This window comes from Mytilus galloprovincialis, chromosome 9, assembly GCF_965363235.1.
Source record: "Mytilus galloprovincialis chromosome 9, xbMytGall1.hap1.1, whole genome shotgun sequence".
Classification (NCBI taxonomy): domain Eukaryota; kingdom Metazoa; phylum Mollusca; class Bivalvia; order Mytilida; family Mytilidae; genus Mytilus; species Mytilus galloprovincialis.
The window spans coordinates 56016014-56037553 of NC_134846.1; the positions used below are offsets into that span (position 1 = coordinate 56016014).

A 21540-nucleotide genomic window follows, 5' to 3' on the forward strand; every position below is an offset into this window, starting at 1 on the left:
TTCACTGTTTGGGAACAAAGTTGTCTTTTTGGGAATAATTTTTAGCCATTTTTTTTTCAAATTGGGATTTTTCTCAAGGGGAAAAGGCCTTTATTCTCCATTAATTTAAGGCAAACAATATCACTGCCGGTATTGATATGCTAATAAGATAAAGTGTTCATTTTATATCCTCATACTTCTCATTCATATGGGAAATTATAATTTCATGCTGGGCTTGATTTTGATAAGAATTATTTGACAATTCAAGATATGTTTATAGCATTTGTTTATGTTACTGTTTTCTTTAGGTAACATGTTTATGGCCTAATTAACACCTTTGATGGTCTTAATCTGTTGATTACTTTATATCATGGGTTATTATATTAGTGTTATCACTACGATTTACACGGGTCAATGTTTACTTTGCAATTTCCTCAATACAGACTATTTGTAACCTTCGTTTCTAAAGACTTCAATTTTTCAATTTTTTTTTTTAGAAAACTAAAATCCACGAATTTAAAAACCCACAAACGTGTAAATATTGCTCAAACCACGAAAATTGATATCCACGAATTAAAGTACTTTCACATTAATCAAAACAAAGTTTGACTATTATTAATTTCACCCTAAAAAAAACAGGACAGTTTAGCAAATATGTATTCAGGGCATTGACACAGGTTTTTTTTAGAGAAGTCTATAATTATTTTAAAGATACCTTTGATGGGTCACACTTTCATATATATCCCAACTCCACAAGTCCCAACATTGAATTGTCATATTAACAAATATTTTCAAATTTTATTCAGAAATGTATGTCAATATACTAGTCAGCAGCAGATATTCATTAAATGTTCACATTGTTATGACCAATTTAAAAAAAATTGTGAAATTCATTACAATTGTATATTGAGGTCAAATCATCAAAGTTTGTTAATATGTAAGATGCAATATAATTACAGGTCACAAATATGTATTTTTAAAACTTTTTATATGTGTATATTGTGATTTTAGTTTTATTGTAGTATGGAATACATTTGTGTTCAAGTTAAATTTCAGAGTTGAAAGTAAATTTTGTTTCCAGTGTTTTATACCCCAACCTATGATAGGAGAGAGGGATTATGTTTTCTGGTCTGTGCGTCTGTCTTTTTGTTCGTCCCTCCGTCTGTCCATCAAGGTCAAGGTAGTTTTTGATGAAGTTGATGTTCAATCAACTTAAAACTTAGTGCACATGTTCCCTATGGTATGATCTTTCTAATTTAAATGCCAAATTAGATTATTTCCCCAATTTCACGGTCCATTCAACATGGAAAATGATAGTGCGAGTGGGGCATCCAAGTACTTTGGACACATTCTTGTTTACAATATTGTTTCATTTTCATTATTACATTACTTACAGAGAGCTGTGATCCAATTATTGTTTTGAGTTACATTACGGTAATATGATATCTCATCTTCGCTAACCAAGGGTAATGATCCACTTCCATTCTCTTCACCCTTGGCAGACTGAGATAAAATTTCTGAGACCCTAGGTAAGGATTTTTATTGGTTGCAATAGAAAATTGCTGCATCCTATCAAAAAGCGCCTAAAACATGATGATGTGTAAATGTAGAAAGTGTTTGTAAACAATTGCCACATGTTTATTGTGCAAAAAGTCTTTACATCACTAAACTACGACTATATTTAGTGACAACTTGAATGTTTTTAATCAATTAATAGAAGTTCCTGTGTATGTTTTATGCACAAATGGATGAATGTTGACATCTTTTTGTTTCTGGCTTTACCTCGAGTGTAGAATCTAGACGCTACCGTTACCTCCAAATTGAAGAGTTCAAGTGCTACCATTGGTCAAGAATAATGTATTCGGAATGGGCGTGACTTTAATCTTCTGATAGATGGCGCAACATTGATATCACAAATGTTAGCTCAATCTGCCAAGGGTGAAGAGAACGGAAGTGGATCGTAACCCTTGGCTAGCGAAGATGATGATATATATATATCAGACTTTGAATTACAAGACAAATAAGGAACCCTTTTTTGTTTATTGAAATATTAGCTTAATTTTTCTTACACTGACATTTGAATGAATGGTTGTTATTAATGGCTTAATATAGATTCTACTACAATACCATGTTAGTTATGATATTCCGGGGAGAAAATACCTAAAATGTTATAACTTTATTATCCATTGTTGATAAATATTGTGATAATTGATGGGGGTAATATTATAAAACTGTATCTGAAGATTAAATTAAAAACTTCATATTTTATGTACTTCCTTATAGATTTGGAAAAATTCCACACATCGCTTATTTATTGAAACAAATTTATCAAAAAATCTTACATTTTCAAATTTAATAATAAAGCAGTTAAAATAATTGGAAAAATAACTCTTTATTGGTTACTTTAATGTTCATTTTGAACTTCATGAGTGTGAAATAAGTGTTTAAAAATGAATAATTGATCCACATGAACACATTAGATTTGTGATGTAAATGTACATGTAGTATTTTCAATTGTAATGAAGATTTCAGTGATAGTATTGGATTTATCAAAGTAGAAATATATGTTAGTCTTCGTGAAAGTTTGTTTGCAACAGATCACCATGTATGTGTATATTTTTATGTATTTATTGTTAATTCGTTCTGAATTAAATGAAAATTTTTAATGTGAAATGTGATATTTTATTTGCAATGAAATGTTGTTTATTGTTGTATTGCCATATTTGAAAAAAGTTAACATTGTAATAAAAAGGAAACTCAAAACATGTCTTCATATAATTTTTGTGAAATGCATCACAAATAACACTATTATTGTTTTCTTGTGACCTTTTTTTTGGTTGTCTCATATATAGTGTATTTGGATAAGATAATATACACATAAATAACCAAAACTTGGAAATTACAACAGTACTCTCAAAAAAAAGATGTATAAACATAGACAAACAAAACCGGGTACAGACAGCCAACTTTAGTTTAGACAATAAATATTTTGGATTGAAAAACATTTTAAGCTCACCTGTCCCAAAGCGCCAAGTGAGCCTTTATTATTACTTGCCGTCCGTCGTCATTTACAAAAATCTTCTCCTCTGAAACTACTAGGCCAAATTTAACAATCATTATTAGGGTATCTAGTTAAAAAAATGTGTCCGGTGTCTTGGTCAACCAACCAAGATGGCCGCCATGGCTTAAAATAGAACATAGGGGTAATATGTAGATTTTGGCTTATATCTCTGAAACCGAAGCATTTAGAGCAAATTTCACAGAGAATTTTCAGACAAATTGGACATCCCGTTGTTGGGTTGCTTGCTGTCCCCGAAATAGTAATTTTAAGGGAAGTTTGCAGTTTTGGGTTATTTTTTTGAATATTATTATAGATATCATAGAGATAAACTGTAAACAGCAATAATGTTCAGCAAAGTAAGATCGACAAAAAAGTCAACATGACCGAAATGGTCAATTGACCCCGTAAGAAGTTATTGCCCTTTATAGTCAATTTTTAACAATTTTTTATTATTTTTTGTTATCTTATAACTAAATCTTCTCTGAAACTGCTGGGCTAAATTTAACCAAACGCCCACAATCATCATTTGGGTATCATACGTATGTAGTTTGAAAAATGTGTCTGATGACCCCGCCTGTGAACCAAGATGGCCAACATGGCTAAAAAAAGTGCATAGTGTAAAATGCAGTTTTTGGCTCATATCTCAGAATCCAAAGCATTTAGAGCAAATCTAACTAGGATAAATTTGTTTGTTGAATCAAGGTTAGGTTTATCTGCTCTGAAATTTTCAGACCAAACAGGCAACCCGTTGTTAGGTTGCTGCCCCTGAATTTGTTATTTTAAGAAAATTTTGCAGCTTTTGGTAATTATCTTGAATATTATTATAGATAGAGATAAACTGTAAACAGCAATATTGTACAGCAAAGGGAGACCTACAAATAAGTCAACATGATTAATATGATCCCTTAAAGAGTGATTGAACTTTATAGAAATTTTTTAACATATTTTGTAAATTTTTACAAAATATTTTAACTACTGGGCAAAGTTCATTATCGATAGAAATAATTGTAAGCAGCAAGAATGTTCAGTAAAGTAAGATCTACAAACACATAACCAAAACACAATTTTGTCATGAATCCATCTGTGTCCTTCGTTTATGATATGCCTGTAGACTAATGTGAGCGACACAGGCTCTTCAGAGCCTCTAGTTTCGTGTTCACAAACCAACCTCTTTCCTTTCAATGTTATTTATTGTAAATATAAAATACACAATAAAAATCAGTGCAGTCCAGCTACCAACATTATGACCACTAACTTGAGCAAGAAAATAAGAGCCACATAGTCACATATATCTTGGAAAGAAAAATATTTTTCTGTGCCTTTAAATGTTTTGTTATATTATAGAATTTTTAAGGATAATCTGAACTGACACAGAAGGAACGGGCAGACATGTTATTAAATTGAGATGTCAGGTCATTTCTACTGAATAACCAGAAATCATTTTTTGGAAAATGCAAACTTTATGATGTATGCTCTCATTCATCTCTAGATGGCTGCTGATTAAACGAATTTCACTCCTCATCTCAATATTTAAAACTTTTCCATTCTATAATTCTATCAGTTTCCACTTTTAAATCACTAATAATTATGATTATTTAATTTTTTATTTACAAATGTTTATACACAAGGGAGTAAATGTCAATAAAGTTTATAGTTCTTCCACCAGTTGTCGAACTTTTGGTTTATTTGGATTATTTTCAAGCAACCAATCTGCAAGCCAGATCTACAAAAAAATTAAAATACATTATTACAAAATATTGGAATGAGTTTTTTTACTACTTGAAATGTTTGCCTGAATTTAAACAGCATATAATGTAGTGTGTTCTTAATTCATATCAATAATGAAATTTAAATGTGATTGAAGCCTATTTTTAAGTAGATAGATATTGTTTAAATGAGTCAACATCTTTGATCAGTCAATACTTGTTTAAATAGGTATATAATAAAATATTGTAATTTTGAAATTTGCAAACAATAAAACCCAACTGAGAAATAAACAAATAACATTTTAATGAATCCAAGAATTTTGACATGGGAGATAACTTAAGCACAAATGTGTACAATTCAGGGGGAGATAAACTAGATATTACTACAAAACATTTTGTTTTTCAATAATTTTGAAAGGAGGAGAAAGAAATTATGTGTGCCCTATTTTCTTTTCATTTCCAGAAATGCTATTAATCTACCTCGGTAATTAATGCCCTTTTTTAATCATCAACTTCAACGTATAATGTTTCATTTACTCTGCAAAGAGTGGTTTCCCCTTACATACATGTATTTGTTGTTTATATTTGAGCCTTACATTTCATGGAAATATAAATGAGGAGTTTGGTGAACTATATCTTCTAACTAAAAATTGACGGACTATTTATACGAAAAATTAATGATATTCTATACCATATTAATTCTAATGTCTAGCAACCTTTCAAACAAGAGGTTGTTTCATTGAAAGAAAATTAGTATGAATACCTTACATGAAGAATCAGTTGTATGTTCTGGTATTATTGATAGAATCTTGGTTATTTGGTGTATTGCAATGTTGTTGATTTATTAATGTACCCAACTGTTAGGTGAAAGCTCAAACTTTTTATTAAGGTGATTAGACTTACCACGGGATCTATTGGTTTCTGTTTACATAATTCTGTCAGACCTTTCAGTAATGTTGGATTTACAGATTTAGACAAGTAATCTTTTGCAGCTTGGCCTGTCTGGACTGGTTCTATTACACCTGGTTTAGAAAAAGATCTAATATATTAAACTTGTTTGCAATGATGTTTAATCACATATATGTTAACTGATTTAAGCTATAAAATAGCAATGTAGATGAAATCATAATCTTTTAGTCAGTTTAATTGAAGTCTGGAGCTGGCATGTCAGTTAACTGCTAGTAGTCTGTTGTTATTTATGTATTATTGTCATTTTGTTTATTTTCTTTGGTTACATCTTCTGACATCAGACTCGGACTTCTCTTGAACTGAATTTTAATGTGCGTATTGTTATGCGTTTACTTTTCTACATTGGTTAGAGGTATAGGGGGAGGGTTGAGATCTCACAAACATGTTTAAACCCGCTGCATTTTTGCGCCTGTCCCAAGTCAGGAGCCTCTGGCCTTTGTTAGTCTTGTATTATTTTAATTTTAGTTTCTTGTGTACAATTTGGAAATTAGTATGGTGTTCATTATCACTGGACTGGTATATATTTGTTTAGGGGCTAGCTGAAGGACGCCTCCGGGTGCGGGAATTTCTCGCTACATTGAAGACCTGTTGGTGACCCTCTGCTGTTGTTTTTTATTTGGTCGGGTTGTTGTCTCTTTGACACATTCCTCATTTCTATTCTCAATTTTATATTAGGGTTTCTTGTTTAAAATATATCTTAATTGTATAAAATTTATCAAAAGCTTTGTGTATATGATAAAAAGGGAAAGATAGTTTGCATGTTATTTTTACAATGTATTACAACTTGTCTTATGAAAATCATCATCATACATGTTTTTTAACCTGTAACCTTAACTTCATTGGAATTGACTTGAATAATAGAAAAGGAACTGATTGTTCCAGGACAAAACAAATAATTTTTAGATGTCAAGTTGCCCTTTAAATCAAGTTAAATATAGTATTTATATTGAAAGAAGGTAAATGATTATAACTATCAAACTAAGACACAGAAATATAATTTCAACAAGTCTACTTAAATAGAAAAGTTAAGTTTTTTGTGTCTAAAAAAGTGATATATTCATTCAACTTACTGTCTGCAAAAAAGAATCTTATTTCCCTCTCTGCCGCTGAAAAAGTGTCACTGCCATGTAATGCATTTTTCTGATCATCTGCTCCATAAATAGCTCTCAAACTGTAAAATTCAAAGGGGAGTAAATTAAGTATAAGCAATTGGTTTTATATTGGACTAAAAGCCTTTTTACAGATCAGATTACTTAAATAACTTTCAATATTTGATTAGTATTTATTAACATAATATGATTTGTTAAACATGTACATGTATCACTTCAATATGTACTACATTTGTAAAATATTCTTTTGTTACTATTTTAAAACCTACGAATTTCATTTCATACATAAAAAACAGTTTCCATGATCTAACTACAAAATAAGAGAGATAGCTCGATCATGAAATTCATATGAGAATGACATGTGTTATTTTCATTTAAACATTTTAATATACATACCAGTCAGGGTGTGTCTGTTTTGCCTTTACAGAATTTGTCGGTCCTATCAATTCTTTCCAATATGATATAGCCTGATCACGTGCTAGAACTAAAGCTATCATTGGACCACTACTCATGTAAGCTACCAGACTTGTAAATGCAAATTTTCCAAAATGTTCAGCATAAAAATCACTAGCTTGTTCAGGTGTTAAATGGACCCTTCTCTTCTGCAATTAAAATAAGCTCATATATTATTATATATGTATATAATCAATGTAACATGTTCAGGATTATAATTTGAATGAAACAAAATTATATTATAACATCTACTATAAAGATTAAACAATCTTGTAAAATGTTGTATTAAAAGAGCAAATGAATAATTATGATGTCTTGAAAGGCTATATTTTTTTGCTTTGACACTTTACAGTCTCTGTAGGTAGTGTGTCAAAGCAAACGGTTTAATAGCCTTTCAAGACATTATGATGATTTTGACTCATTAATAAAACTATTTTCAGCAGCTAAAAATACACCTTATCGCTATTTGTCTACCATTACTGAATTACGGTAGAAAAATTAATAAAAAAAAAAAATCGGGAAAATTTCCCAAATTTTTCATTCTACTAATGAACTCAAAATCGTTAACTTTTTTTTTCAGATCTAGTTCCTGTTCCGGTTTTCCCCGCATTTGCGCAGAAATCTGTCTTGTTTGCACGAGACTTTGAAAAAAAAAATTATATTTATCAGTCTAGTAAAATATAAGATTGGAACTCAATACAGTTTCATTTTGAATAATTGTTTGATTTGAAAAAAAACGTTACCTGATGGAAGCGTTTCTTTTGTTTACATTGAATATGACGTCATAACTTAAAGAACGTCACAGCTAAATTCCTAACAACAGAACCAAAATCGGGAACGTTACGATATTTCCGTATCCTTTATTAACATGTTTGAAGTAAAAAAAATAATACATATACAGACTTCGTCCCCATTCACAGGTTATGCCTGCCTCATATTATCAATAAGGTGGATACGGACTCCAAATATTTCATCATAATTCTTACATTATATGATTTGCATATTAGTGAATACGTTGATATGATTGGAGATGACTTCCGGTAGTTGATCTTGATGTTGTTTATTTTTCGATAGACGACGTTGACCGAACTTCTTTTTGTAACCAATGTAGTAACAAGATGATTCGACTTGAACAAAATTTATTTTCACTGCACGTAATCGTTAAATTAAATAATAAACACAAAAACATTACAAGTCTTTGTGGTTTATTTTTTTTTTCAGATAGAAAATTTAAATGAGTACATATTTTTGCGTTAACCAACAAATATAATCATTCGCCATGCCTATTCAATGACACAAATATATGATTTGCATGTGATAGAGGTTACGAGTGTTGAAAAATATATTCCTTATCACCAATTTTAAAGAATTATAAGGATTAAACACCTTTTTAAAGGAATTTATTGGTGTATAAACTGGACCAAGTCACTGGTTGAGTTTATACACCAATAAATTCCTTTGAAAAAGCGTTTATAATCCTATATAAACTTTCTACTTACAACAAAAAATATGTAGGCCGTAGGTACATAACGACTTGGTTAGCTGGCATTTAAGGTGGCGTTTTCCTTAGAAACATAGGACTTAGTAAGGACTTGGTAATCAAAATTCGATGTGTTTTTGCTGTAAGATGAATGAGGCATGTTTACTAATTTCTTAAATTACCTGTAAAATCGAAAATCCAGATCTCAAAATAATATCTTCAATTTCTTCTGCTTTTTGAACTGCATCTGGTTTGATAATTGCTAATGTCCGTTCCACATAAACATGTGGTGGATCCATTGTAACTGTTTCGTTCTCTCCTGTCATTTTCTCCCTTGTAAAATATTATGGCGTCCTGTTGCTAAGAAATATATTATGATCTCGCATTTTCACGTTCGGTGCACCGTACGAGATTTAAAAAGAACTGACTGGTTCCTCGTTTAAAATAACCAACAACCCTATTCCCCAATGTTACAATAAACGTAAACTAAAGGAAGCAGATAATGTCTACAAGAAAATGATTTTGTTTGAAAGATAAAACGAAATGTTTAAAGCTGCACATCTATAGATACATTTCTGTTGATTGGAATATTGAAATACATCATGGCTAATGTAAATATTGCTTTAAAACTCAGAAATTTAAGCTTCAAAGCAAAAGAACAAAAAGTGATGCATGCACACACATGACATGTCCAAACAGTATAATGAGAAATTCTCATTTATTGCCCATTTATACCCGATTGTGATATGCATTTATTGGTTGCTCTTGCTAAATAGTTGATATCAGAGTTTAATACATGATAACATCTAATCCACTGCTACGAATATGGAGCAACTTGCTTTCATCATGTTTATGACGATCCATCCCAGGCTGCCGGTCCACATCAATCTGTCCCCATATTTAAAGTTAATCTGGCCCTAATAAAAAATATTTCGGAAAAGATTGTTCACATTTGGCAAGATCAGGTTGCAATCTGGACTCAATCGGAAAAAGCAGCAATGCAAATCATTAATTTTTCAATTTTTTGATTCGATACGGTTATGACATAGTCATAATTGTAATCCTTCTTGACAAAATTGGCTGAATCTCTGGGAATCATATGTGACACACGTAACTGTCAATGGGCTTGGGACAACCACTCCTGACCATACCTGATCAGTTGGAATCAGTAACAAACGTACACTGCATTCAGACAATGATAGATCAAGGAAAGTAATCTGACTTTGTAACTTTTCTTGTCTGATGGTTGTCTTATCTCAAACAGGAGGAATCCGGGTCTGTTCGCGCCCAATCACGTTCGCACCCGTCCACATTCGCCCCCATTCACTTTCGCACCCCACACGTTCGCACCCAATTTTACCAATTTTTTGGAGGTGTATTGGTATAAATATATATGCCATTGTTTCTAAATAATTCGAGATACTGACAAGTTTTTTTGTGTCAAGTTTATAAAAAAAAGTCCTTGTTTTTAAGTCAGATTATGTTATTCTGACAACAACTATTTCATTTGTGTGTTGAATAATTCTTAATCGTGTTTTGGTTAGTGTATTGAAATAATTTGTTTTTCACTGTTTCTAGTCAATTAAGTGCGAATCTGACAACATGTTGAACAACTGGTATGCATGGTAAGTGTATTGCTATAATTAATATTTATTTTATTAGTATTTACATCAAAGCAATTTAAAACAACAATCATGATTTATAAACAACAGTAAACAATAACACCAAGTTAGGCTGTTTATAAATACCAATTAGCAATAATCATACATAATCAACATTTAATAATTAATCATCAGATTGATCAAAAAAAAAATCTATTCAATAGATTCTCAAATTTTATTCAAAAAGAATACAATTAATTGTTATATTCATATGAATAATTTCTAACAATTTAACTTAAATTTTATTAAAAATTGGGCGCGAACATGTAGGGTGCGAACGGACGTGGGGGGCGAAAATGTGAGGTGCGAACGTGTAGGGTGCGAAACTATATTGGGCGCGAACGGACCTGATACCAAACAGGAGACATAATCAGTACTGTGTGAATGCTGCATTATAATGATTTCATAGAATAAAAATCCTGCGGATATTCCAAGTTATCATGGAAAATAACTTCATATTAATAAGCTGATACTGCATTATAAACAGTATCTATTACACTTATTTTCCTTGCATTATAAACAGTATCTATAACACTTATTTTCTTATCTATTTTAAATAATTATTCAAATTGGGCATACATCACTCACCTGCTGTCATTGATACTTTTTACAAATTCCATTTATTCTGGTAAAATATTTCCAGAAATATCCAGAAGAAATGGTAAAATAAGATATGATTCCATTTGAGTCGGGAAAATATTTATTTTGTTACAAAAAGATTTCCCACAATTATCAATGAAACAACACTTCCGGTGAATATAAAATTTTAAAACCGGGACATTTTGAAAGACCCGAATTTCCAGATAATGTAAATCGAACGTTCCGGAAATTCGGGTCCATTCAATCTTACTGATTTTAATATTTTATATTGACCGGAAGTGACGTTTTATTGATAATTGTGGGAAATCTTTTTGGAAAAAAATAAATATTTGCCCGACTCTAATGGAATCGTATCTTATTTTACCATTTCTTCTGGATATTTCTGAAATATTTTACATCGATAAGCACAAAAAAGGTAGAACTTTGTAATAATTTTAAACCTGCAAGGAAATTTTTTTGTTAAAATTAGGTCTCAAAGTTCCCCCCAAAATTTGCTCTCAAACTCCAGACATAAAAAATGGCTTCAGCTTTATGACGTCGTAGGAAGGCGTCCCAGAAAAAAATTAAAATAGCCTTTCCAGATGTCATAATTATTTGGACTACATTAACATAAAAATAATCTTTCAAATTTGCAAAATAATTTGTTCAATGCATATGTGATTCACAATTTCTACTCATAAATGAAATGAAGTTTAGGCTGAAAAGAGTATTTGTTCTATTATTTGTTGTTGAAATTTGTTAGTTAATGTTAATGTAATTTCAATCTCATTGCATATTTATTTTGTATTTAACCCGAAGTCACACATAAAATGTTGTCTTTTAGCTATAGTAAATCCTTTTATCTGATCTTTATAAGTTATAGTCTACCATATGCATGTTTTTATTTTAGGCTTGGACACCTGGTGGCAAGAAACAGCAAAGTATGTATAAATTTAGTTATTTTGTTTTGGCTTATCATTTAAAATTAGTCATATAAAGAAACAAAATTTACATTTGATCTATTACTTAGTTATTACGAAACTATACACAATCAGCTCAATATCGATATAAAATTGGAGAGCAGAAATGGTGTCGATGTATGCTTCACATCTATAAAAGTGTCGAACAAATACAATTTTTTTGAAATTCAGAGTATAAAGTCTATGAAACTGTCTAATGGTAGGTAAGAACTTATTTGTCTTCATTATTCAATGATGTATTATTGCGAACCCTATGATAGTTTTCCATAGATTCACCTGCAAGTTACCTGTCGATTTAAACTTTTGTAAGTTCTATTGTCCCATCTAACAAATACAACAGGTATTGTTCTCTGTATAGTTTATTCACCAGGACCTTTAAATTTCTTCTAGGAGAAATATATCACTCATTGATTAATTTACCTGACCAAAAAATTATCTTTTTTTTATTGAAATGCTTCTATAAACTCACATAAACTGTATGCAATATTGTATTTATTCAATCTATCATTAATATATTTTCAATCTGTTCAATATAAATCTGATTTAATAATAAAAAGTTTATTTTAGACACATTTTTTAGTATTTTCCAATGAATTTGCATGTTTTTGTTGTTGTTAATTTATAGACTATGTTTATGAAGACCTTAATTTTAAAAATAATTATATTCAAATTTTTATTTATCAAACACACAAAAATATTGAATATTTGATCAGAAATCAACTTTTAATTTTTAAATCAGTATTAATATTGAACACATTAAAAACGAGTTTTTGGTATTGAATAAATACAACACCACATGAACACCACATGCAGTTTTGTGAGTCCTTTCTTAGTATTGGTATAAGTATTTTTCCATCATTGACAGTTCAATTTTTTGTTCAGGTAAATTAATCAATGAGTGATAGATTTCTCTTGGAAAAAATTTAAAAGTCCTAGTGAATAAACTACACAGAGAACAATACCTGTTGTATTTGTTAGATGGGACAATAGAACTGCCAAAAGTTTAAATCGACAGGTAACTTGCAGGTGAATCTTTACCATGGTAATAAAAAACCTTGATGCTTGTGTTCTATTCATTTTTGAAATCATTTCTAAATTTGTCTTTTAAAATTTATCGACTACAAAGTTTTAACATTCTAAATATTTATTATTTTAGCTACACTTAAATGTACTTCTATAGCCCTTCTTATCACATATAATCTGTATATATATATCTATGTTATTTCAGAAGGAAAGAAAGGTTCTGATGGTCTTGATGATTTACTTGGAGATCTGCTTCATGAAGGTAGGAATTTTAAATCCAATCATTGAAGAGGGGGGGTAGGAGGGCTCCTGATCCCGAAATCCCGGGCTTAAAAACACGAAATCCCGAGGTCCCGAATTTAAATAAAGTTAAATCCCGGATCCCGAAATTTGAAAAAAAAGAATTCCCGGATCCCGAAGGGGTAAATCCTGAAATCCCGAGCTTAAAAACACCAGATCCCGAAGTCCCGATAAAGGTCCTATCCCCCCTCATTGAAGATAAATAAGGTTTTGTTACCCTGATCAGATATAAATTTATGTATAACGAAATATCCAGAATGTAGGTTAGACTATTGTTAAAATAGGAAAACAGAAATTTTAAGATACAAACTTAAGTTTTTGATATATTGTTACTAGAATTTTTTTTTTTTTTTTTTAAATCAATCCAAAGGAGTAGGTCCGGTAAGGACCGATTTTGGCCTCAAATTTCAGTTTAATCTGACGAAAGATTTTGACCACTTTTTAAACACTTAAGTGTCTATTTCATATGATTCTATTAATTTATGTGAAAGATTTTAACTTTATTTGTCATTAAAAACGATCCGATTAAAGCTCAAATATGAAAAATCTACCAAATATTCGAAAAAATGTCACTTTTCAGATGGTTTTTGTCAAAAGTGGCCGCATCCGTGTTCATCCTCAATCTTTATATATGTTATGTATTATCATTAAATACAACTTCCATTTCAATATTTTGGATGAACACGAATGCGGCCACTTTCGTTTTACACGGAAACCGTCTAAAATTTAAGTAAAATGCTTGAATTGTTAAGATTTCAGTAATTTAGCATGACTTAATGGTGTTAGTACCCAATATATGTGCATTGTATTGTCAAAAACAGCCCATATTTATGTAGCAGCACCATTCTACTATCCAATAAATAACTAAAAGTTTACATTTTAACAATTTTGTAAAACTGCTATATTTTGGGGCCAAAAAGGGGTCTTACTGGACCTACCTCTTTATTTTAGTGAAAAATGGGGTGCTTTTCTTGTTAGTTTATTTAGCATGTTGTCCAGTTGGAAGTGGAATGCTAATGCTAATGTTCTTATTGGAAGAATGTTTCTGTACATTGATGAATCTTTTAAATGATTCTTTATAAGATTAATAAGTGACCTTTTGCAGGGGTAAATTTAACCATATAGATAAAGGCAACAGTAGTATACCGCTGTTCAAAACTCATAAATCCAGGGACAAAAAACAAAATCGGGGTAACAAACTAAAACCGAGGGAAACGCATTAAATATAAGAGGAGAACAACGACATAACACCGAAACGTAACACACACAGAAACGGACCAAGCATCAGACAAAACACCACGAGAATAACAAATATAACAAGAAAACCAAATACATGAATTTGGGATAGACAAGTACCGTGCCACGTCTGATCTCAATATCTCAAAAATAAGAGAAAACACAAACGACTCAACGTAAAAAATGCAACACACACAGAAACGAACAATAATATAACAATGGCCATCTTCCTGACTTGGTACAGGGGAATAAAAGTGGTGGGTTGAACCTGGTTTTGTGGCATGCCAAACCTCGCACTTTAATGGCAAAGTTAAATATAACATTGAAATGACAACATAATATTACAGGACTACAATACAAATAAATAGGAGAACATATTAGACAAAGAAAAACATGATTAATATATAACAAAAAGCATCAGGTTTAAAATTCAATACGCCAAAAACGCGCCTTGTCCACACAGGACTTACAAGTGACTCCCAGATATAAAAGATCGAAAGTGAAAAAAGTACAAAGTTGTACAGCACTGGAGATAAAAAGTTGAAAAGGTTTCGCCAAATACGGCATTGTTTTTATGCCCGGGATAAGAACATTCTTATTATATAGAACAATTCATGCTATTGCAAACAGTAAATTTTATCAAATGAATATGAAAGAGATATACATAAAGAAACTGAAGTATTAACTAATTACAGAAAACTAAACCCGAATACATAACGCCCAGATATAAAAGATCGAAAGTGAAAAAGGTACAAAGTTGTACAGCACTGAAGATCAAAAGTTGAAAAGGTTTTGCCAAATACGGCATTGTTTTATGCCCGGGATAAGAACATCCTTATTATATAGAACAATTCATGCTATTTTCTCTTTGCGAGTGGCAGTTGAGTTTGTTGAATATTTGTGGATTATTTGCATGAATAACATGCAGTTTGTTTATAGATTGTCTTTCTTTCTTTAATTTTGTATTTTTAAGAATAAAAAAACTATAACAAATGTAATTCAATATTATAGATTCCTCACCAAAAAAGAAAAGTCCACCTTCACATGCTGTAAGTAGTATAATATTTGTGCTGCATTGAATAGAAATAGACCTTATGCAAGTGGATATAAATATGTACATTTTTAAGACTTTGATTGATTTTAGAACATTCAATTACAAAATAAAAGATAAATTTCTGTCTGTTTTGTAGGATTCTTATATATTTATGCAACTAATTTTTTTGAACAGTCACAGACTTTCCATCTAGATTTTGTTCATCCTGAAATAGGTTAACAGGTGTACTGATATTTATTAGCACAAGATTGATTTTTATCCAATGCAGCTCATTTGTTTTTGGGTTGTATGGCTGTTAGTTATTAGTTGTAAGACACTTGATTCAAGTTTTAAAGATTATAGGAAAAATTGCAAGAATCAAAACTTATATTGAACTTTTATTAAAAATTAGAGCTAATTTCCTAATGCATGTAGATTAAGACTTGCTTTGTTTAAACATAAACTTTGATCATTTTATAATGTCCAATCAAATCTAGATAAGATGTATATAGGTTTAATTTTGCCTAGTTATATTGTTTGCAGATATTAATCATAATCACAATACTTGAGCAAACATTTATACCAAAAAGCAACAAGTTTACCAAAGTCTTAATCTATATGCATTAGAAAATTAGCTCTAAAATTTGGAAATTTTACAAGCATCTTTTTGTTAGAAACTAAATTTCAGAAAATGACATAAATATTTTCTGCAAGTGCATAGATGTTTGTTACATGATTATGTGAATTACATAGGGACAAGATGGTTTCCAATGCATTTGTTGTGATTTTAAACATATGAAAAATTCCAATCAATAAGACTGCATTTCTTTTAGGCTAATAATAAAAACAACTTTAGAATGAAAATATATTTTTAGCTCTTTTAAAGTTCTATTTAAATTTAACATATATATTTACTTTTATAATTCTAGCCTGCTGTAAGAACAAGATCACAAGAAGGAAAGAAGCAGGGGTAATTTTTTAGTTCAAATCAATTTTAGTTTTAAATATTTTCATCTCACTGCAAATGTGACTCAAATGTAATCTTGCCTGTACATCTTGAAGCTGTGTGTTAAAACAATTTAATATTAACTTAACTCTGACAGACTTTTAATATTATTTGAACACCTCATTTCTCCGAATGTAGCTCATAATTAATCAGCAATGTTTCAGATCTATTGACTTTCATTTCTTACATGAAGGACTTTTCTTAGATCTGTTCAGTTTTTTTTAACTACATTTCTTTTGCAAACAGATTGATCGCACTATGACCTACATTTCACACTAGGATGACATGATATCTATAATATGTTTACCACATATTTGTTGCATTGAATCGAAAGAGATCAGATTATCTGATTAATGATTATACTTAAAAGAAATAGCAGATCAATTCTGAATTTGTTATACTTATCAATTTTTTACAAAAGTATATATCTTGCACTTGGAAAAAATTGACACTGTAACACAGAATTAGCTAGTTGGAACATAATTTTTCTATTTTCTTTGTGTGTGTGAAGTTTTGGTAATAATTTTAAGATGTGTTTTTTTTCAGATCAAAGGATGAAGATTTCTATAGTAACATTGCTGCTAGTGCTGAAGATGGACTTTCTGATGTATCAGAAGCTGATGTCAAAGAGATGGCTCAGAGTATTAAGGTATGCACCGTATGCATGTAACAAGTCCTCAGCACAAATTTCTTATTTTAGCAATCTAATAAATAGAAAGTTTTAATGTACCATCTTGTTTCAAGAAACTAAAATATCTTGTCCATAACATAATCTATAAGAAAATAATTTTAATTTGCCTCACATATCACATTACCAAGATTGTAAAATGTCTTTTGGAGAACTCTCACATGTATATTAGATTTACACTGGGGTGCTGTTAATATGATATAAATTAGAAAAGACATAATTAACATTGATCAATAAATGAAAAATATTTGGAACTTTTAATTTAATAAAGGGATGAAAAAATGGATATGAAGCTTATATTTCAACATATTAAACAGTTTTTTCAGGAAAAAAAAATAGAAATTGTAAATTAAAATTAAAATGAAATAAAATTAATCCCTCTGTTTTTCATTGTATAGGATTTAGAAGATATGGATGCTGACTTATTTGGAGGAAAACTAAAGAAAAAGGGAAGTACAAAAGGAGGAAGTTCTAGTAAAACAAATACACCACGTCGGGGAGGTACTCCTAGATCTCGTAGTACTACCCCAAGAGCTGTATCTCCTCAACAGAGAGTGACTTCACCTCAGGCTAGAGTTACTTCCCCTACCTCGAAAAGTCCAGTAGGAGCAGGTGGACCTTCATCAACCTGGGATCAGCCTATCAGTCCTAGAGGTGGATCTAGAGAAAGACCTGGTAGTGCTGGCAGTAAAGGTGGAGTAACATGGAGTGATCAGCCAATCAGTCCCAGGGGAGTGTCTCGAGACAGACCAGGAAGTGGGGGTAGGAAAGCTGAAGCATCTGTTCCAGTGTATAAACAGCAGGATGTAACCATTCCTAAACCTAGTACAGCTCCTGGGAAAATGAATGGTACATGACTATATTGATTCTGTTTCCATCTTTGTGTACAGTTTATTTCGAGTCCACAAATCTGGCTCTGACTTTTAAGAGGGGACATAATTCTGAATAATAGGCATACTGGTATTTATAATCAATTCATATCTAAGTATAGATTGGTAGAACGTTTGAAACTTTATTGTAATCATCTACCACTAAATTTTCATTTGAAATTTGCCTGAAGATGATCAAAATGGTATTGTATACTTTTCAGATGTCATTTGCCCTTTGAATAGAAAAAGAAATAATTGATTTCTAAGTTAGGTCTGCTGGTTCAATTTTCTGTCTAAATGTTGCATAGAAAGAGAGAAATAATTATTTATGAAAAAAATTGTTGATAAAATATTTTATTGTACATTTATATGCAACAAATTTAGACCTGTTTAATACCAATTTTATATTAAATATATTGTATTGATGTAAAAATAACAGATACAATTTGTAAACATAAAATGTGTTTTCTTTTAGACATATATAATGGTAACGGATCAGAGAGTTTAAGGCCAGGTGCAACACCACCAACAGAAAGACCAGGAACTGTACCAAAGGCCAAACCAAAGTTTGATTTTGGAGGTAAGGATATAAATATGGCCATGAAGAGGATTGATTATGAATGAGAAAAAAAAGGATTTGGTTCACTGCCTCATAATTTTGACCCTCAAAATCTGAAAATTTTCACTGCGATAATGTTATGAAAACTTGATTTCATTTTAACATATGTTAAAATGTCTTATTGTTTCAGTTCAAAAATAATTTTACCAATCGTGTGTGTCATTATTGACGTAATTTTGTGACATAACATACCTGTCAACTGACCCGGATTCTGCGGGTGTGACCCAAGATTTTCACAATTCTGAGGGATCACCCGGATCACCCGGCGGGTCATTTCAATGACCCGGAAATTCCGAAAATGACCCAATTTCACCCGTATTTCTTAGCCTTGAGATTGATTTTCATAAGTAATATTCCTTTGAAATACCGGCAAATTCGTAATTCTTCCGTGAACATGCAGTTCATCTAGCTATGTAAACTGTCAAATTACGTGACCCATTAAGTGCATGGCTTCACTTGACAGCTTTGGTGTCAAACACACTGTTGATTAACACCAATTACCTTAGCCAGTGGCGTAGCCAGGGTTGAAATGATGTGGATGCCTTTGCCGAGTGGAGCGAGGCGAATTTTTTTTTGGACTATTTTATGCAGAAAATTATATTTTTACAGACATTGTTCCTGTAAGCACATTTGCTCCAATAGAATCCGACACTGGTTAGATTTTTGTTTAATTTCAAAATACCCACCAATTCATATAATCATATTTCAAACATAATTTTAATGTTTTCTCGAAATTCTCGAAACTGAATGTAATTCATAATTTATTTATTTGATGTAAAAGTTTCCCGCGAATCTTAATATTTGACATCTCATAAATGGCCCCATCACAGCAATCACAGCGGCACTTCTGTATTAAGGAACTGAAATGATCCCCTTTCCTAGCGGCCGACCATGCAAGGGCTGTATAGCCAGTCAAGGTCGTTAAAAACTTCCATTTGTTTTCTCTCCTAGCATTTCTCAAAAAAACGGCCCTATCACAGCGGCACTTCGGAATATAGGAACTGAAGTGACCCCATTAACGCGTCGCAGGGGAAATCATCGAAATACCTGGTGTCCGTCCATCCGGTTTTGTTTGCACTCTCATGTGTACAATTCTTGCAAGATTTTTATATCATCAGCAATGACAATTTCGAAAATAAGTCCTAAGCTTTGATCTTTTGAAATATAAATTATAACGGAAATCCCATTGCATTTTCTCTAAAGCTTTTATTTCTCCATTAAAAATAAAAGGAAAAGGAAAAACATTAATTTTTATTAGTTATTGCTCTTGTTCATTGGTTACATAAAATATGTGCAATGCAGGGGACCAGGAACATATATATTATAATCTTGCGAAGTTTCGTGTAGTACGGGATTTCAATAATTTTATACTGAAAAGCGTACGAGATTCAATTCCCGTTAGATATACTGTTCCCAGAGGGAACAAAGGAACTTTGTTCTTTTGTTGAAAATAGAATTAATATGTGGACCTAGATAGAAACTGGAATTTACTGATAAGCCTAGGAATGATCACACTCTATTACAGATCAGTTTTTTTTTCACGTCGTCTTTCATGTCACAGGAAACGATATCAGGATATGGTGGTTTAGTTGTCAGTTATGTTGTTTGTCAGTTGTAGAAGCCATCGCTCCGCTAGGCTCAATTTCAGATGAAACATGGATGTTATCCTCATATCCTAACCCTTGTTACATACGGATACCTCCAAGTTTAACTGTTGCGAACATATCTTTATTTATATTTTTATTCCTGTCAAAATGATGTGGATGCTTGCTGAGCATACATGCAAGCTACGCCACTGTTAGCTTTAGGTCGTAAATAAATTGCCCTGTTGTTTTAAAAAGATATTTCAACTAAGAGTTACTTCCCCTTATTTGTCACCATTCAAAATTATTCCTTATATTTACGTTTTATGGGTGAAAAAGATTAAATCATAATAATATAAAATTCAAATACATATTGAAAAATAACTTTTCATTATTTTTATACCTTTATACAATTTTTAAAAAAAAGTTAAAAATTATTTTTTACATTTATACTTCCTTTAACTGTATTACTATATTTTATCATAGTCTAATTTCCTTATAAATATAGAGGTCATCTATCGTCGCTGGGCTTCTAAAATGTTGTATATTACAAATTTTTCAAGAAAAAAAATTCTCACAAACAGGCTTTGAAAATTTTGGCAAAATGCATGCTTCAAAATGTCGTAAGTGAACTTGAAGGTTTTTGTAAATAGCAGTGAAATAAAAACGTTGACATTTCTGGATTATCCAAGAACTTAAATTATTTTCACAGAAATAAAGAAATGTACAATTATTTTTTTCCCAAAGCCATTATACAACGATTTTCAAGTTTTCATACAACATTTTGGAACCAAACTTTACAAACAACTGACATTGGCAATTTTGTAATATGTCTTATTTCACACATTTTGATTGGTCTTACTGTATATTATTTTGTAATACCAAAGATTTCCTCCCGCCCAGACCATTGGTGTCAAAAAGTATTTTTAGCCAAAAAAGTCATATACAACATTTTAGAAGCCCAGCGACGATATGTAATATCTCTACATGGTATGTTTAAAGGCTTGTAGTCTCATTTTAAAATAACATTTGAAAAATAAATTTTTGATGATGACAAAAAGTAAAGGACATAAGACTGTGATACACAAGTTTATAAAAATCTTTAAAAGTGTAATGAAATAATAATAAATAAGATTTAAAATGACGTTACCAAGTGAACATGCATTGATGTTTTGGTATCTTTGATATACATTATAAGAAAATGTA

At 31.0% G+C, this 21540-nt stretch overlaps 2 protein-coding genes across 2 annotated transcripts in view; one reads left to right on the top strand and one right to left on the bottom strand.

Moving 5' to 3' along the window:
- Positions 1–4625: 4625 nt before the first annotated feature.
- Positions 4626–9136, bottom strand: LOC143045362 (nucleoside diphosphate kinase homolog 5-like). The gene is made up of 5 exons (XM_076217822.1): positions 8940–9136; positions 7221–7426; positions 6786–6886; positions 5650–5768; positions 4626–4763 (listed from the first exon to the last, which is right to left on the bottom strand). Exons 1-5 carry the CDS (start codon positions 9081–9083, stop codon positions 4689–4691), a joined length of 645 nt encoding a protein of 214 aa, XP_076073937.1. The 5' UTR covers positions 9084–9136; the 3' UTR covers positions 4626–4688.
- Positions 9137–9219: 83 nt separating this feature from the next.
- Positions 9220–21540, top strand: part of LOC143045365 (uncharacterized) — a 39114-nt gene continuing 26793 nt past the window's right edge. Inside the window, exons 1-8 of the mRNA XM_076217825.1 lie at positions 9220–9368; positions 11908–11938; positions 13206–13262; positions 15548–15585; positions 16499–16539; positions 17122–17224; positions 17662–18112; positions 18608–18712. Coding sequence (XP_076073940.1) covers positions 9360–9368; positions 11908–11938; positions 13206–13262; positions 15548–15585; positions 16499–16539; positions 17122–17224; positions 17662–18112; positions 18608–18712 — 835 coding nt within the window. The 5' untranslated portion in view covers positions 9220–9359. The remainder of the gene's footprint in view (positions 9369–11907; positions 11939–13205; positions 13263–15547; positions 15586–16498; positions 16540–17121; positions 17225–17661; positions 18113–18607; positions 18713–21540) is intronic.

Excerpts from the sequence above, each read along its gene's own strand:
- LOC143045362 (XM_076217822.1), bottom strand. The coding sequence starts at position 9,083 with ATGACAGGAGAGAACGAAACAGTTACAATGGATCCACCACATGTTTAT. Across the intron at positions 7,427-8,939 it reads CTGGATTTTCGATTTTACAG|AAGAGAAGGGTCCATTTAAC; the intron begins GTAATTTAAGAA and ends TTTTAATTGCAG. Across the intron at positions 6,887-7,220 it reads AAACAGACACACCCTGACTG|TTTGAGAGCTATTTATGGAG; the intron begins GTATGTATATTA and ends TGAATTTTACAG.